At 49.4% G+C, this 18,950-nt stretch overlaps 1 protein-coding gene across 1 annotated transcript in view; it reads right to left on the reverse strand.

Annotated features, from left to right (window-relative positions):
- Nucleotides 1–18,950, reverse strand: part of DSCAM (DS cell adhesion molecule) — a 664,041-nt gene that overhangs the window by 78,427 nt on the left and 566,664 nt on the right. Inside the window, exons 18-20 of the mRNA XM_064477198.1 lie at nt 15,569–15,809; nt 13,409–13,555; nt 8,780–8,935 (exon numbers count right to left, since the gene is read on the reverse strand). Of these exons, the coding sequence (XP_064333268.1) occupies nt 8,780–8,935; nt 13,409–13,555; nt 15,569–15,809 (544 nt within the window). The remainder of the gene's footprint in view (nt 1–8,779; nt 8,936–13,408; nt 13,556–15,568; nt 15,810–18,950) is intronic.

Genomic DNA, 18,950 nt, shown 5'->3' on the forward strand with positions numbered 1-18,950 from the left:
GCTGCTCACCCCATGACCCCACTCCCTCCCCTTCGCTCCTTGGCTATAAATCCCCACCTTCACCTGCTGTATTCAGAGCTGAGCCCCCTTTCTTGCCCCTGTTCAAAACCCCACCGTGGCTGTGTCCACACCGGCCACAACGGTTCCCCTGAAAACAGCCTGCCTTTCTGTCCTTTGACAAGCGTCAGGAATAACGGTTTCTTTAACAGAACTAATACAGTCAGTTCAAGTCCCCGTCTTCCTGGGAGCCTCCTCTGCCCTTTTCGGTCCCTGGTGACTTCCTGCCTCTGAAGAGGGAATTTAGCTTCTGGGTCATTCTGGATTGTGCTGCAGTGTTTGGCTTTGGACGGGCTGGGGTGGCACATCTTGCCTCCTGAGTCAGAGAGGAATGGGGGCAGTTACCTGTCTTCAGGGACCACCCTTCCGTGCCCAGCACCGTGTGGCCCAGGAGCGGTACGGAACCACTTGTTATGAGAATAGGTTTTACGTGAAAGGTTTGCAGAAAGTCCCCTCTTTAAATCATCTAAGAATACAGAAGAGGGTGTGAACAATACTAAGCATAATTTGGGAAGTGAGACTGAACTGAAGCTCCCCTCGCCCCATCCTTTTGTTTTCCCACAAGAAAGAAGAGGCAGGATGGGGTGGGGGGAGAGAAGGCAGGATAAAGGGGAAGAGTGTTGAACCTGCCATGAGGGGAGCGCCGAGGTCCTTGCTTGGTCCCTCACTGCTCTAACTGCACGCGAAGAGAGGCTCTCCGCTTGACGGAGACCTTCAAATTCAAACCAGTACGAGTCCCTTGTGAGCCCTGGAGGAAGCTTTGAGTCTCCTCCTGCTCCAACAACAACATAACTTCACAGTAAATATTTTTGGAGTTGAAGGTGTGTCTTATAATCGTGCCCTTGACTCTTCTAGGTCAAAGCGACAAGACTGACAGCTCTGGTGAGAGCTAACTCGGGCTGGACACAGTCATCCTTTGAACAGCTAGAATCTTGGGATCAGTTTTTGGCCAGTCCCACCCACCAACAGCAGAAGCTCAAGAAAAGGGAACACACATAAGAGGTGAAGGATGGACAAAAAGGTCCTTGGGAACAAGGTACCAGTGTCCCGAATATGCTGGGCATTTATGCCAAGTTTCCTACAGGTGAGGGCAGCTGCCAAGATGTCCACACCCTGGTTCAGAGCCACACGGGCGCCCCCTGAAGTCGTTGTAGATCAGACATTTGCTTCCTATTTCCACTCTAATAGATGCCTCAGCTTGGCCACACAATCAGTCTCTTCTGTAATGCAAGCACCCAGCTGCAGTCCACCAGGCCGGGCACTCCCTCGGCCTGGGACCCCCAAGGACTTGGCAGCAATCCCTTGGCTAGTTGCTCAACAAGACTCAGTCTGGTCGGTTGCACCCTGTTTACGACAATCGTAATTTACTAGAACCAATAAAATATGAGTACAAAAGAGAGCTGTTTTTATGACAATTGATGGGACTTTTTGGAAAAGCTTTCTAAAGCTTAGTTAGAATAAAAGAAGCTTCAGGACCAGTGAGAAGAACAGGACATGTGGCAAAAAACCAAGGCAAACAGGCAAGTTAAAAAGACAGGTTATTGGCCGGCAACTATATGCTTTTACTCCACTGTCAAGTAATTAAAGCGGAAGTTGCAGATGGTCCAGGATGAATACAGTTCAAGGAATGAAAGAACACAGAACTCTAATCGCTTCACCCGAAACAGCCTGGGGCATTCGATTAGCCAATGATTACATAATAGACATATATTTATATGTTTTAAGTTAAAATAGAATGGTTACGTCTCTTGGTCGCTGTACGATGCAGTGAATCTTTCTTTAGTTGATTACTTCCATTAACTTGCCTTGATCACATCAGATCAAAGCACTTCCATTGCACTTACTGTCTAAACCCCATCTGGCTTCTCAGACACTGACTTGTGGTTTATCTCGTACAATCTCTCCTTGGAGGGTTATTAGAATTTGGCACAAGAAAATGGTAACTCTGTTGAAACTGAGGAACGAGACGTTCTGGAAGAATTTTCAGGATTGCTGAGCCAACCCTTTAAGAACCAGAAATAAATTTTTACTTCTGGTTTGGGTTATACCATAATGGTTAAAGGTCTGGGCCTTGCGGCCCCCGCGGCTGGCCCAGCTCCACCACTCGGGCCTACGTCCTGGGAGTGTTCACTAAGCTGCCTGTGTGAGTTTCAGTTTCCTCATCTATGAAGCCGCAACAACACCTATTTACCATTTTACTGCTAGCATTATGAGGGCTAAAGAATTAACACAGAGTCCTGAACACAATATGCACTAGATAGAGTCTAGCTATTGCTTGTAACACCCACTGTCATTTCTTTATATCGCATGTCGTTGAAGGAACCTGGCCTCTACTTTTGACTTTTGACTCAGGGTTGAATTACAAACACCAGATGCTGAGCGCGTAGGACGGTGTGTCTGGGACACAGTTTGTGAAAACGCACCTAGCCATCAGGTCACATTTTGGTAATCCTTTTTCTTATGAAAAAGGCATGCTTAGGCAGCTTTCACAACTTTCCGGCCGCCATTTGGTGAATTTCTGACTCCAAAGTTGATTGGTTGAAGTAAAGCATGCAGCTGCCAAGAACCATCTCTCTCCAGTCTCCCAGTCTGCCTAGACCTCTCTCCGCTCCGCAGGTGCTTTTAGAATCATGTGTCTTGACTGCCAATGGCACTTGCACTTGGACGCATGGCATCTTACACCCGTCCTGCTCCAACCAGGGCTCAGCATCCTCTCTCCCAAGCTCCCTCCTCTCCTCCTCTATCGCCAGAAATGGCACAGCCATCTCCTCGGCTGCAAAAGCCAGGACCTAGAATTCTTCTCCCGTCCCCCTCCTCGCTCTCAGTGGATGTGTAAGGTCGGTGTGCCCTTCAGACCTCCGTGTGGACGTGTCAGGTCAGTGGCCAGGCTCTCTTCCACAGCCCTGGACCCCTTTTCAGGTCCCCAGATGTGGGATGTGGCATGCGTCGCCCACGTCAGGTCCTTGGCACGTGACGGCCGAGAGCCTTGGGCTCCCGCCTGGAACCGTCCCCACCCCACCTCGCCTCGGCAACTCTTACTCATCTCTCAGGTTCACTTTCTCAAGAAAGCTCTCGGTCACTAGCCTGGACTAGATCAGGGCTCCCATATTCTCTCTGAAGACGCCTCCTCCCAGCACTTATCACAGCTCGCTCCGGAGTGAGTAGTAAACCTGTGCCCCCACCAGCTTGCAGGCCCCACCTCGCCTGTGTTCTCTGCTGTGTCTCCAGGGCCTGGGCCAGGATCTGGAAATCCTAGGTCCTCCAAACAGATTTTCTCCACGAGCTCAATGTGGTAGGCAGAATTCTCACCCCTGATGTACCTGCCTGTGTAATTACTTCCTGAAAATGTGGGCGGTCCCTGTCACTATGATGGATGGGTAACTCTCAAACTCAGGTGACATTCTGTGGCAAAGGTGAAGGGAGCTTGCAGATACAATCAAGGCTCTACTCAGCTGACTTTAAGTTAATCAAAAGGAGAGTATCTTGGGTGGGCCTGGCTTAATGAGACGAGCCTCTAGAGAGCCTAGAAGTCAGAGAGGGAAGAAGTGACAGCAGTTTGAAGCAGTAGAGACACGCTTCTGCTGGTGAGGGAGAGACAAACGGCCCTGCTCCGACCACATGACAATGTGACCCACTGGGGCCAGATGACAGGGGTTGTTGGTGGCCTCTGGGAACTGAGGAGCTGGTCTCAGCCCTCCAGACACGTGGACGGGGTCCTGCCGATCACCAGTGAGCTCGGGAGAGGATGGACCTCAGAGGGGACTCCAGGCCCAGCTGGCACTGTGACTTCAGCCTCTGAGACCCTGATCCAGGGGCCCTGCTGACTCACACCTGACTCCTGACCCAGGACACGGTGAGATAATAACGTGTTGTTTTAAGGTGCTAAATCTGTGATGATTTGTTCCGCAGCACAGAAGAGGGAGCCATGCAGTCAGGCCATCTCATATCTTAATGTGAAACATCAACGCCATTTTCTGTAAGAACATTGCCTTGATCTGAAGTAGGACAAAAGTCCAAGTCCCGCACAGACACTTCTGATAGCTTCATTTAGGCATCATCGTTTTTCTGGTCTTGGTGATCAGCCGCAGGCAGGTGTGTGTGTGTATGTGTGTGGCTGTGGTTTGTGTGGTGTGTGTCTGTGATGTGTGCGGTGTGCGTGTATGTGACGCCTGTGGTGTGTGTGGTGTGTGTGTCTGTGGTGTGTGTGTATTGTGTATGGTGTGGGGTGTGGGTATGTGATCTTATGTGTAGTGTGTGTAAGTGATGCATGTGGTGTGTGTGATATCCGTGTGTATAATGTGTGTATATGTGATGTGTGTGGTGTGTGTACATCCGTGTTTGTGCATGTATGTGTGGTGTGTGTATGTAATCTGTGTGTGCAGTGTGTCTGTAACTGGTGAGTGTGATGTGTGTGTACACCCGTGTGTGTGTGTGTGTGTGTGTGCCCGTGTAACCCACCATGAAAACCAGATCCACCCAAACCCCAGAGTCCACAGTGGCTTCTCTGAGCCACGAGCAGATGACGTGACACACACAGACGTGCCCAGAACAGCAGGTGTCATCATGGCCAAGCAAGGCACACTTGTCCCTTTTCTCTTCCCATTTCCAGAAGACTCCACCATTTCTGGCCTTTGCTCTCAGGAGAGCAGTGGTTTTCAAACACCCTTTAAAGCAGACGATTCCTTCAGTGTGTCACGTGGGAAAGCAGTGTCTAACAAGGGAAGTGGGATGGCTCTTTCTGAAGCAGAGCAGGGAGCAGGGGGCCCAGGGGGCCTCTCCATCACTGCTGGGCGCCTCTGAGGCCCCCCAGGAGCACCGAGGCTTCACAGGAACCCATATGGGATCACCGCAGTGCAGGCAGCTGTGACCTCCCAGGACATCCTGGTCTGCTGTGCGGCTGGTGTGCCTGCCACTGCACAGAGCACATCACAGCACTGCCAGATGCTCTCGGGCTGTGGAATCCTAAGCAGTATTGATACTGACTAGTTGATTGGCAGGTCATCCCAGGACACACACCTTCAGTGCCTACTGAGGGGCAGCACCGCTGGTGGTTAGGCAAACACACACACACACACACACACGCCACACACAGGATCCCTCACTTCTAAGGTATCAAGATGCAGCTTCATCACCACCTGAGGACACACCATCCCTGCCTTCAAGAGAATGTGTGGCTCAAGACCCGGGGCCCAGAGGGCTCAGAAACATCCCGATACCCGTCTATCTTTCCCTTACTCGTAGCTCCACTTTCAGTCCTACCAGAGACGGTTAACGTGGCTGGAGGGACCAACGATCACGTGCCCCCCTCCTGCGGGTCTTCGTCCCACACACCACCTTACAGGGCTCTGTGCGTCAGCGACGCGCTCCGTAAACAACTGCAGTAAGACCCAGCTGGCCACCGCTTTTACACAGACACAACGTTTACTCTGGCAGAAAAGCATCAGGGCTGAAACCACCTTCTGCCTGCGGAGTGAAGCCGACAACTAGACAGTTAACAGACTGCTGGTCTGTGTTCTCTTTCCCCGTGGCTTTGCTCAGATTACACTCTGAGCAAGCAGAGTGGTCTTAGGACCTCACAAACGTTACATAACTCAGAGTTAGTTGTCTTGTGTTCACAAACAGAAAGCTCGATAGGCAAGCAGCCTTCTGTGGCCTTGCAGCAGTGATAAAGGTGTGCGCTCTCACTGACTGAGCCGTCCTGGGAGGAGAACCTGAATCCTGAGCAGTTCTCACAGACCCTGAGAACGTGCCCGCGGACCCAGGGCTGTACTTACAGATCTGAGACTGTGTCTATGGACTCAGGAGCATGTCCAAGGGTCCACTGGCTCAAGCATCCTTACAGAGGCTAAGAAACGACTTACGGCAAGAAGACTCGTTCTCTAAACAAAATTTCCACTGCTAACGGCCCTCTGTGAAAGTAAACTTCCTGTTTGCTTTATTTTTCAATTTTATGTATTTATTTAATCTATTTTAATTAACTAATTTATTATTTGATTCTGTTTTTGTCTCTTTCATGAGTAAGTGAAACATTTTTCCTTTTTTAAGGTGATCAGTGAACTAGCAACACAATTTAAAACTCCAGGCCCCTTGATACTGAGAGGTTTAAGAACAGTGCTGGACGCAGAGGATGGAATTGAATATTGTCATTAATGTGTTAGTATTTCTTCAGTTCCAAGAACATCAATAAACAAGGAAACTTCAACTTGTGCCTCTACTGAGGAAAAACTTAACAGATGTTGACAATTTTTGTTTTACTGGAATTCTATCCACATGTTTACATCATTTAACTGGAGTTGGCAGTGTAATCCAAATTGCAAAACTGTAAGACTTCATAGACGCGTAAGCAGGATCTGTACTCTGTATCTGACGAAGCATCTTTCAAGCAGACGCAAGTTGCACTCGGTTCTGTAAACTGCTTCAGTGCCTATTTAGATTAGATTTGGAGTCTATAAAGGTGGCTGGCACAGTTCTTCACCATTCCTAAATTAGTGAATTTTTCACGTGAATCTGGGAGATCAGCTTATTATTACACTAGTTTTTCTCTCCTTTTACCTAATCTCTGCTCTGCCTTTTTTTTGAAGATGTGATGATTTATCCCAAGTAAATACCGACATTCAGTTTTATAACACGCTTTGTTCCACACACTAAGCACAAGTGGAATTCTTCGCCTCCTCCCTGGGGCAACTGGTATACCCAAGGCAGGGCCTTCCAGAGTCAACGGCATCGCCACGCACCGTCAGCACTGGATATGAATGCACAGACTTCTTGATTGACAAATTAGACTTTGGGTCCCAGGGTAGGTCTTGAGACAGAACTCTACAACTTCTAAAACTGGAAGATCAATTAAAAATTGGCCCCAAATTACCAGTCAGTAAGGAGATGTGGGGAGCCTTTCCTCCTTATTGGATTTCTGTACATTCTTCTGAAAAATGCAGGTGTCAAAATGTATGTTGCTGATCAATTTGCCCTTTAAATAATAATTCCAGTGACATCTGTGTTATTGCTTAGCAATGCAAAAGAACGTTCCACCCTCGCTCTGCAGGCGTGGAGATCAAATAATCAGGTATCTCGTGTCAGGAGCCATCCCACCACATGTCAATCCAGGTGTTTGCACACATCACTTCACTTTTTATATCTTCCTTCTGAGCAGCCTGATTGTTACGGAGATTTTGCACACGGGGACAGTCCGGTTCAGAGGAGGGGCAAGGTGCCACAGTCCAAGAGCCAGCAGCTGGCAGAGCCAGCCTCCAGAGCAGCTCTGAGTCTATCACATTTTAAAAGCTAACTGTCTTCACTCGGGACATAGCTTTGTAGACTTCTCTATGAATGTGGGACTTCCTAATGGCATTGCATTCTGACCTTAGATTTCCCTAAATAATCCAATTTCTTTGAGCAGAACTGGCTGACACCTGCACATAACTGGGCATGATTACTTATGTGTTCTACAAAACCCCCCAAAACTGAAAGTAATGAGGTTTCATTTGGGTGCAGGAACTAGAATGCAAGAAGGGCTAGAGAGACAGTGAAGATACTGTCTGAGGGGAGATGGACGGGGCTGCTTGGGGGTGCAGGGCTGAGCAGAGAGTGGCTGACAATGTCAGCAAAGTGTTGAAAGGAGTCACAAAAGCTGAAGGGAAGAGTCTCTCCAGGCCTCTGAGTGCATGTCCCTCGCTTTGCTCCCACAGGACAGACAAGAAGCGAAGCAACAGCATGTTGATAATCTACATAGTAAAGGACACCAAACCTACCACTATGTGGTCAATCACAGGCAATGGACAGCAGCCCCACCCCAATCCTACCCCACTTCCTGGGGAACAGAGTGGAAAAAATTGCAGAGCCAAATTAGCACAGAATTTAGGGACAGCAGTTCCCCCCAGTCCTGGCTCTGGAATCATTCTAAGCTCTGATTTGGAATTATTTCACACGGGTATCAATTTGCCATCAGTCGCTCCTTCCTTTTCTCACTATTGCTATTGTGCGTATTGGAACTTGAGTTATTCTTCAGAAAGCCTTGGATGAGACCCCTCAGGGTTTCCCTTAAAATAATACAAAAAACTACTTTGCATCCAGTTTTTGTGGGTTTGGGACATAGCCCTATAATCAAGTCCAAATTGTGTGGAACAGCAAGAATTAATGATCTGAAAAACATGCTATGGTTTAAAATTTTACTGAATCATCATAAATTCTTGTAATTAAAAAATCAAACATGAAGCTCTCAAATTGAGGGCTTACTCTCATGTTATTCTCAAGCTGGCATGGAACATGATGACTTAGACCATTATGTAATGTTTAAGTGGGGAGACGGAGCTAATCAGAGCTTCCACTAACAGCTAAAGAGTCTAAAATTATTCTAATGGATAGAAGACAGGGATGGCGTGTATTATATAGCCCTGGGGTAAAAGGCATTTTTGTTTAAAATAATATGTGACACCCCCCCAAAAAAAAACAAGAAAAATTATAAGGGAAGAGAGAAACAATCGGTAAATCAAAGACTGCACAGGGAGTGACGGCCTGACTCGTGCTGGAGGATTTGAGAGGCAGCAAAAAGCTCTCGTGGAGCAAAGACCAGAATTGGTGGGTGAGTTCATGGCAGGCTCTCTGACCCAGCCTTCCTGATCATGGCTCCGGCCCCTGGGGTACCGCCTTCTGGCAGGAGCCTCCTGTGTGTCCCCCAGAGGTTCAGATGGGAACTGAGCTTTCTGCCCACAACCCCGTCTCTCACCATCCTCTTTGGTCCGGGTGAAGATCTGCTCACTTCGGACGCCGTCCCCAGCCCGGGTGAAGGCCAGCACCTGGATGCTGTAGTTGGTGTATTTCTCCAGCCCGTCCAGCTCCAGAGAGGGCTGCGTGGTGGTGACGTTTTTAATCTCGCCCAGCTCTGGAGGACGGGAAAACAGACCCCATTATCGCAGTGGCGGGCACGCGCCTTCCCCGCCCTGTCCTTGCTGCCAGCGCTGCCCCCGGCCTCCACCAGTCACGCCCTGAAATTACTCAGAGGGACACAGCCTTCATGCGGCGCCGACACTCTGTGGCCCTTTGGAAAAGGTTCTTTGCACCAAACTGCCACAGAGCACCAGGCAGAAATCGGGCCGAAAAACAGCAATTCACCCCAAGTTAAGTGTTATACACCCCCCGCCAGCACTGTGGCTCCAGAAGGGTCCCCGCAGGAGCTGACCCCACACCCTGAAGCCAGGGACTGGGACCACGTGTGCTCCCTCCGTAGGGACTCTTCTAACTGCTCATCAAGAGGGTTAAGAAGCCAAACTGGCCTTCCATGTGCATGTGACTTTCAGGGCCTCACTTCTCAGACATCTGAGCGGAGCTGAGGAGGCTCGGCGAGCTCCTCCTGTCACCTGGAGTGAACTCCCCCGCGTCCTCGCCGCAGTGACATGCTGGAGTGTCAGAAACTCGGCGACAGCTAAAAATGCTGCATGATCTGGGGTGGGATCCACTCGTACTGTGCAAAGACGGGACGATCTGCTCTCCCTTCTGAGGCCCAGGACACACGGCAATTTGAGAAAACTCCCAACCACGTGTGAAACACCTCCGCGGGCGCCCTGGGCTTTGAAATGAGCCGCCTGCAGGGGAGGCAGAGGAGAGGGGGGCCCGGGGAACTGCCCCCCCCCGGGTCAAGTGGCTGTTGTGGAATGTCTGAGGGGGCAGCCTGGCCTGGTGTGTCCAGTCACTAAGAACCGGTGTGGGAGATGGGGTTCAGGAGACCGTCCTCCTCTATGGTTGGCTGTGGTGAGAGCCACCTCTGCGCACATCTGGACAGTGACGAGGCTGCCTGACGGCGTCTCTCACTCTCCCTGGCTTCAGTGAAGCCACCTCGAGCCGGCATGTGACTGAGGTGCCAGCCCTGTTCTGGGCACACACCTTAACTCATTTATCCCGCTCAACCATCCTCTGCTCTCCACAACCCATTCCTCTTATAGGTGAGGAAACTGAGGCAGAGAGAGGCTCCATTATCTTGCCCAAGGTCACGGATCCCAGCACGGGCCATGGAGCCACAGGGCTGGCCACGTGTCCCCAGTCCACGATCTCAGCCATGTGCTGTTGTCGCCCGGTGGAACTGCCACCGGGGCCAGATGAAACAGGCTTCTGCTGGTCTGGCTTTCTCCTCCTGCTGTTTTTCGATTCCCTGGTCCTTCTAGCACAGGGCACATAAGCTCAGAGATGAACGGCCCCCTGTGTTGTGATTATGACGACTGTGTCTGTTTCGGCTTTTAGTCATCAAAAGGATCAGGGTTGACGTGGACACAGCAGAAAAGTCGAATTTAACGCAGTGGGTAGCCAAGGCTTGTCCTGTGAAGTCAGGGACCCCTGTGTGTGACGAGGGTTGGGAGGGGAGTGAAGAAATGGGTCCAAGAGAGATGAGTGAGCCACAGACTCAGCCCCAGACCCCGGCACCAGCCAAAGGTTCCCACCTGGAGCAGACAGGGGGCAAGTTCTGGGGGCAAGATGCTTTGCTGGGGGAAGAGAGCAGGGCAAGGGGGCAGCCCCCCAAAGATGTCTGTGGCCTAGTGTCTTCTGGGGGAGGCCAGCAGGTGGCAGACCTTTAGGGGCCACCATTTGGAAGCCACAGCAGATGGTTTATAAAAATAAGAAGAATGAATAAATTTAGAAATCATACTATTTAAATTACAAAAAGTTTTTTTAACTTTGTATTTTAAAACAATATCATTTTATGTGTTTATTTATACCCTCTCTTACTCTTAAATGGGTTTAAGGAAGAAATCAGAATAGGGGTAGAAATAACTTTTTTCCAAAGCCTGCCGCCACGGCAGCAGAATCCCCGGTTGGCACCTAAATGTTGCTTTGATTCAGAATCTGTCATTTTTGTCTTGAAGAAAGACAGAGAGGATGAAAAGTACCTCCAATTGCGATGGAAATGGTGAGTTTCTACAGTGTGCCCTCTTCCTAGCCATCTCTGACTCACTGCTTCTGTCAGGACTTAAAAATTATTTAATTTACAGATGATGCTAAGATACTCAGAAATTTCACCAACATCTTGTGTATGTAACCTGCCCTGTCAGATATCCTAACCGATTTTGTTTTATCTGATCACATTAACAAAGTATTTCAGGCAACTGCTAATCACAGAGGTAGAATAATCTTTCCTTCCCAGCCTACGTGTGTGTGTGTGTGTGTGTGTGTGTGTGTGTGTGTGTGTGTGTGTGTGTGTGATGTTCTCAAGGCTAGTGGAGATAGTTCCTTACACAATCACTCTGTAGTCTGTGTCTGTGGGAATCTTGGGGCCACAGCCTGAGGAGTTTGTGCAAAGCATCCAGTCATGCCATGAAATTGCCTGCTCGTGTCATGTCACCTCTCAGAGGAAGCAGCAGACAGGGAGTGATTGTTCGTAAGCAGGTTTATGTTTTTTTATGTTTCTGAGGGTTTTTTCTTATCTTTCGGAGACGGAGCATAGAACTTCTACTTTAGGCCTTAAGCTCATCACTTTGACCTGAATACAGTGAGTACAAGTGTCTTTAGGAACTGTTTGCCTTTCCCAGCATTCTTTACTTAAAGACTTTTATATTTTTAAATATTCAAGTTTTTAAAGCTTTAAAAGTGTAAAGTTGACTGAACCGCGTTAACACATCCTCCATCGAAGAACTAAGGAGCTACGAGTGAAACGTGAAAATAAGATGAAGTCACCACTGGATTGTGGGAATATTTCCAACAAGAAGAAAAAAGGAGTGATTGTAGTGTAACGTGACCTTTAGGTGAGTACATTTCATCTCATTCAAAAGGAGGATTAGAAACCAGAACAAGTCTGCATGGTATCTCATGGTACTGTGTCAGTAAAACAGATAATTTGCAAATTTTCATTGCTTTATATTTTACATCAGTGGGGATTTTTAAATCTCTCTTTTGGGAGGAGGAGGGGCAGTGAGTCACCCGCCTGACTCCGTCCCACCGTGGGCGGGCGGTGCGCTGCTTGGCTCGCGGTTCTGTTTTCCCTACATCCTTCCGCACATCCAACGGGGCGGACACTGCGTCCTCAGCATCCAGCATGCGCTTAGCATGGAGAAGATGCTCAGATAACATGTCTGCTCCGGGTCCAGCAGACGAATTAGAACGTCTCCCACTGGCGGTGCTGTGCAAAGTGCTGCATGCAAGAGGTCAGGTCCTCCGTGCGGAGAAGCACGTCTGGTTACAGGCACAGACAGCTAAGCCTCGGACTCTGCTACTGACCTAGAAATTGAGCTGAATTTGCCAACGTGTCTTCCTGCCTGTATCCTGGCACCAAGAGTGGCACCCCTGCAGCCTCCGAGGTCCGCTGTGCTCTGTCTACCTGGATGGAGACAGCCACCTGACTGGCAGAGCAGGCCCACGTGGGCCTAGGCAGGGGTGGCAGTGCCCTTGGGGCCTGGGCTGTGCTGGCTCGGACTCAGAGGGCAGCTGCCCCAGGAGGGACGTGCAGTCGGGAGGCCTGGGAGAAGCCCCAGGCGGGGGATGTGGGGGGGGGGGCGGGAGGAGCTTGAAGGGGGCCAGGGGAAGGTGCCGGCTGCCTGAGAGTCTTGGGCCACCAGCAGAGAGCAGCCCTTGGCGGCCCTACCTTACTGGGGCTGTAGTGCAGGTGGGCCCAGGGTGCTCCCGGAGGGGGGCTCCACCTGGCTCAGCAACGTCCACCCCCCAAAAGCAGAGACACGGAGATGTGTTCTCCCCAAGATGCTTCGAGCCCCAGTCTCTGCCCCTTGAGCTGACACTCTCTCATGCAAAGTCTTGTCCCCAAACAGGAGAGTTTTGTCCTACAGCTTGAAAAGAAAAACTGAACACAAAGAAACAGGAAGAATGAAGGGAGAGAGGAAGGACAAAAAGAAAAAGGAGGAGACAGACATGGCAGGTCTGGGGGGAAACGGCTCCTCACGGGGAGTCATAATACTCCTCTCACGGTCCTGGCTTCCTCCTCCCCACCCTGTCGTGGCTCAACTGCAGGAGCTTAAGCGTTGAGTCCTCCCGGGGAGCAGGAAGAGGTCAGCCTTTTAGGATACGCATCACGTAGAACCTTCTAGATACAGATCAAGGTTTCGGTGCTGCCTGCAGAGGCTTGACATAGATACCCATAATTACGAAAACACATCTATTCCTGGATTCCCCAGTGCCAGCCCCTCCCATCCTTCAAATTGCTTTGAAGGTAGATGATGGTTTCAAGAGCTGTACACACTTGTTTAAATGTCAGATGAGAGGTAAGAACAGAGTGATGAGGGGGAGAAGGAAAGCATCCACGGATAAAGACGTGCCCATCCTGTGCTGAATCCCACGGTGGGGGGCTGGGAGGGGGGCTCTGCAAATTCTATTGCTCATCCTTCGGGGCAAACTCAAAGCCCCAGTTTAATGCTCTTACCTCCGTCCATGAGGTTGGCCCAGTAAATGACTCTGAAGCCCTGGAGAATCCCATTCAAGGCTTCCTTGGAAAGTGTGGACCAGGATATCGATATGCTCTCTGGTGATGTTGCTATGGCTTGGACATTTTCAGGGGGGTAGCTGGGCACTGAAATTAGATAATTAGAATCTGCAATAACCGCGGGTGGTTTAATTAGCAAAGCAATACCAAATAAGCAACGTTAGTCTCATATTTCAATGTGTAAGCAAAAGAAAAAACTTGCACTCAATTCTCAAAAGTAAGTGAGAAAAAAAAAAAAAAAGAGCACCGTTTCCCTATGTAAGTATTATGGTCATTCGGTAAAGTGCGAGGAATCTGTGCTTCTGTCCGCACAGACCTCCTGTCTCTCCTTCCAGAAAAACTGCTTCACTTTTAAGGAGGTCGAGCTGGCCTTAAGGAGCTGCGAACATTTCTGATCTTACTGCATGAGGAAAGGGCACTGCTGGCCTGGTTTATGCCCCATGACTCTCGCAAACTTCTGTTTTAAGTTACATGTCCTTTACACAGCGCCCCCCCTTTGGCAGGTAAACTGAAAATCCAGCTACTGAAAGCACTACAAAGCAGACAGGCAGCCGCACCTGCCGCCACCTCTCCAGCTGGCCCCCTCTCAATACTACAGCGTTCGTCAGAGGAGAGAGAGAAAACGGACCAGGAGAGAGGCTAGAGAATATCTGAGGTATTCTTCACGTCGAGTTTATGTAAACCGTAAACTCTGGCTGGGAGAGGGGGCGAAACAGTGACTGAGGCACAAACATCAGTGGAAAACTGGCATCAAAGCTAAAACCGAGTGGCGTATTTAACCACAGCTGCCAAGATCGTCAAGATGGAAAGAAAACCCTGGACTTCAGGTTTCTGGTTATCTAGGACGTCTTTCCCTGTAAAAATGGTCAGAAATTATAGATGCAAATCACCGCATGTGTTCTCAAGCTCAGGACCAAGTGACTAGTTGCACAAGAGGCAACTGGTTGACCTGCAAGCTTGCTGCCAGAAAATCTACCACTTACAGCTGCATCTGACCCAGTATCTGACCTCTGCACCTGAAGGACCGTGCTTCTGGGCTCTTTTCAAGCACCCTTGGGAATATGAGCTTTCAGGTTGCGTGTCACGGTGGAAGGATACGTTAATGACTGGGCCACTAGGGGGCGCTCGGTCACCGTGAGATTTGCTCCAGGAAGCCTACTCATGCCTGCTCTCTGGTCTTAGAACACTTGAAAGTAGAAAGCAACAGGAGAGGAGAGGAGAGGAGAGGGAAGGAGGAGGGGGAGGGGAGGGAAAGGAAAAGAAAAAAAGGAGGGAGGGAGAAAGAAAGAATCCTCCTTAACATAAATTTGTGAGAAATTCAAAAAGTTCTTAGAAAATCAGATTTCTACATTCTGGCCGGACTGCTGCAGTCACAGGGAGAGCCTTGGTTTCACTTGGGAAAAGCCCAGCCCTCATGCAGGAAATGACAGAGAAAGATGCTGAAAAGGGGGCGGATTTGGCTTTGCAATCAAGATGTGTCCAGGATGAAACTGCCTGGGGTACTTTTTTGAAAGATGAGACTTCAGGTCCCTCCCCTGGGGCTTCTGCTTCAGCTCATCAGAATCAAAACCTGGAAATCTTTTTTTTTTTTTTTGATTGAAGTATAGTCAGTTACAATGTGCCAGTTTCCGGTATACAGCATGGTGTTCCAGGCGTGCATATGTATATGCAGGCATTCGCTCCCACGTTCTTTTTCATTAAAGTTGTTGCAGAATGTCGAACGTGGCTCCCTGTGCTACACAGAAGATATTTTTTTTTTATCTATGTTTGTGTATGGTGGTTAACATTTGCAAATCTCAATTTTGACAAGCAGTTAAGGTGCATCTGTACTAGAACAAGCAAAAACTGCCCTTAAAAGAGGAATTTTAGGATACTAACCCACTCCTGTATCTTGTTAAATTTTGTCATTTTATAAGGGGAAAAAAGGAAAAAGAAAAAAGAAAAAAAAAAGATGTGTCCAGGGCGGGATAATGAAAGCAGCTTCCCCTCGGGGACCTCCAGCTTCCGTTGTCACTGGGGGCCAGGCTGTGGGGACCTGGGAGGCGACCAGAACAAACCCTGGAGAAGGAAAGGCTCGGCACCCCTTCCCCGCGAACCTACCGTCCTCGAGGGTGGTGGTGATGATTTCCTGAGAAGAAGGCCCGGTCCCGGCACGGTTGCAGGCCTGCACCACCAGGCCGTACTGCGTGAACTTATTCAGGTTGTCCAGGGTGTAAATCTCACTGTCCCCGGTGGTGTCAATACTGATAATGTTGAACTGGAAGTTGCCCCCGGTGCTGTACTCCCGGTAACCTATCTGGTAGCCACGGATAATCCCATTTTGCAAATGTTTCTTGGGAGCCTGAACAGGAAAGAAGAGAATCACTAAAGAACACTAAACAGACGCCAGTGGGGAAGCCAGGGCCCGCCCACCTCGTACAGAAACACAAATGAAACACAAATGAAGCAGGAGCAGCGAGGTGTCGCCCAGAGCCGGCTCCTGGCCGGACGCCCTCCCTGTACCTGCGTGGACGCGCCCAGCACCCCTCCAACCCCGTCCCACATCCTGTGACAGCGCGACCAAGACCCTCACTGACGCAGGGGGCCACACACCTGAGGGACAGGAGGGGAATCGGGCCCCAGAGCCTGCGCGCTCAGCCCCTCCGTCCTGCTGCTGGGGTGGCCGCCTCCCCACGCGGCGCGGAGGTTTCCAAAGACAGGCCGAGCTCGCAGCGCCTCCGCAGCCGCCAGCCATCCTCGCGGGGGCCCGGCTCCACGCCTCCGCCCACAGCGTCTGCTGAGCTCTGCTCCGCCGGCCTGTCCCAGGCACTGGGGGACAGAAGGGATCTTTTGCTTTAAGGTCCCTGCCCTCGCAGAGCTTACACTCTAGTGGAATATCCCAGAATAAAGGTGTTTCCAGGTTGAAAGCCGGCTGTGAAGGGAGTCCCCAGGAAGGCAAACCTCTTTGATTCAGGTGAGTCATTCTGGAATAATTTTAGGTCGACTTTAGCTGAGCGAGCTGAGGCTGTATTTAGCGTCTCTCTGCCGAGGGTAAGGGGTCGCTGAGTGGAAGGCAGAACCGTTTTCACTGATAGGTTGGACTTTTTTAAGAATCCAGAATTTTTCAAGTCTGTTATGAGAGCAACATCGAAGCGATGCTCTAAAATAATAAAGGTGTTGTAGACTTTCAGGAAATCAGCAGGTGTATGTGTATGTGTATTATGTCTGTGTACATGCATGTGAGCATATATGTGTATACATGTGCACGTGCGTGTGTGTATTTCAGTGCAAACCGTGGATTAAGGTCTCTTAGGGCTCTGAAAAGCTTTCTCAGCCCTGAAAATGCTTACAATCCAGTTGGAAAGAGGAAATAAACACGTGGGAAACTGTAGAGAAATCTGAAGCATCCAAGTGCATCCAAGTGTGTGTGACTGGACGGTGAAGACCAGCAGGCTTCCAAAAACTGGTGAAATGGGAGTGGCCTGGCGCAGGCAGAGAGGCCGGTCCAGGGACCCTGGAAGGGTGGCCAGGGCTCCAGGGGAGGCGAGGGGAGGCGAGGCTGCTGGGTGGGAGACACAGAGTGGCCAGAATGGACTGAGTGTGCTGGACCAACAGCAGTGGGGACTGGCAGAACACAGACAAGGCGGACTGTTGGGGGCTGGTCCTGGATGCCCGGCCAGAAGAACACTGTGAGCGGACAGCAGCATGAATGAGTCCAGCAGTCATTTGTGGACTGCTCACTACGCCAGCCTCCCGAGGGAATGAGATGTCTCCAGCTGTCTTTAGGCGTTGTCCGCGTTATACAAGAGCAGCCAAATTACATTTCTGTTTTTTCAAGCATGTTCCCTCACTTCTGGCCGTCTTGGATCCCACTTGCTCTTTTCAGCAACCCATCTAATCCATGCACTCACACGATGCTAATAGATGCCAGGGAGGTCGTCCTATAAACCGTCACTTCTGAAGTCAGGTTGGCGCAGTCAGACCTTGACGGAAGAGCTCATACCTTATGATGAGCTAACGTCTCTGCACCTGTTTCTGCATCGATGCACTGTAACTTTTCACTTTGCTTTCAAATTAGATTGAAAGAGTTCAGATTTTGAGAATTCCATTACCTGGAATTTGATTTATCTCAACCACTGAATTGCATTTGTATCATTTAATTAATTAACAAAATTAATTTCCTTCCCAAAGTCACAGATAAGACAAATAGAAAACAAAGATATTTCTACCAGTTTGCATAGTTTTTTTTTAAATGAAGTGTAGTCAGTGTACAACGTTAGTTTCAAGTGTACAGCAGTGATTCAATTATACATATACACATATACATGTATATATTTTTCAGTCTCTTTTCCATTACGGCTCTTTACAAGAGATTGAATACAGCTCCCTGTGCGATACAGTAGGTCCCTGTTGTTTATCTGTTTTATATATAGTAATGTGAACCTGTTAATACCAAACTCCTAATCTACTGCTCTGAATCTATAGTTTTTTACTGTTAAATACCATCATCCAAACATAACGGATTTTTTTAATTTTGAAAATTACTCTCATTTTTCAGTGGGCTCCCTGTGACAATTTAAGCCTCCCCTTATAAGATACCAAGTCAGGATCACAGAACAGGGCCACAGAGCCAGGTCAGGAAGGAGGTGAAGGGGGTGAAGGCAAAAGCCCACAAGAAACTGTTTACACATGGCACCCACTTTAGCTGAATCTTCTACAAGCAGTGGGACCTGCTTGCTGACTCCCACCTTCCGGGGCTTGGGGGGATTAATCGCGCCTGGGATCTGACTGCGCAGGTAGGTGGAGGAATCTTCTTTTGGCCCTTCTTCTCCCCGGGTGAACACACACTTTGACTAGGTTACATAGTTTAGAAACCACAGGGGGTTTCGTTCTGCTCAGTTTAGATATTTTGTACAAAATACATAGAACATCTTTTACATTTTTCTTAGAACTAAATGTTAGTCCTACTAATTCTAGAGTGACACGAAGGTGATTTTTGTTTATTAAGTTTTCTGCCATATTTTGTGCATGTGGATTCAAGTTGAGAGCTGGCTCCTCTGCTCTCATAAGCGTGGTGGCCCGCCCATGAGGACGAGACCCAGGCAGGGTTTGGAGGGTCGGTTTCATCTCCCAGGCCCCGTCAGGGAAGAAACTAGCTTTGAAGGGCCAATTGGTTTGGACACTGTCGTCCACCTTTGTTTCCTGTTTAAAACAAGGGTTCCAGAGAGTCGTTTCACTTGCGCAGCCAGCCAGGGGGGGTACATGTGTTTACAGTAAGGACCGCGGAAGGTGAACCTTTTGCTGGAGAATAAGTCCCTGTCTTACACAGGGAAGCATTTAAGAGCGAGGCACAGTAAAAGGAAGGTAAGTTTATTCAAGGAGACACGCACTCCACAGACAGAGCGTGGGCTGTCTCAACAGGCAAGAGGTGGCCCCAGCGCATGGGGTCAGCTAGGAAGTGGAGATCAGCCCCAGAGCACGGGGACGCCTCGTTCCTATGGGC

The sequence above is a fragment of the Camelus dromedarius genome, chromosome 2 (genome assembly GCF_036321535.1).
Source record: "Camelus dromedarius isolate mCamDro1 chromosome 2, mCamDro1.pat, whole genome shotgun sequence".
Lineage (NCBI taxonomy): Eukaryota > Metazoa > Chordata > Mammalia > Artiodactyla > Camelidae > Camelus > Camelus dromedarius.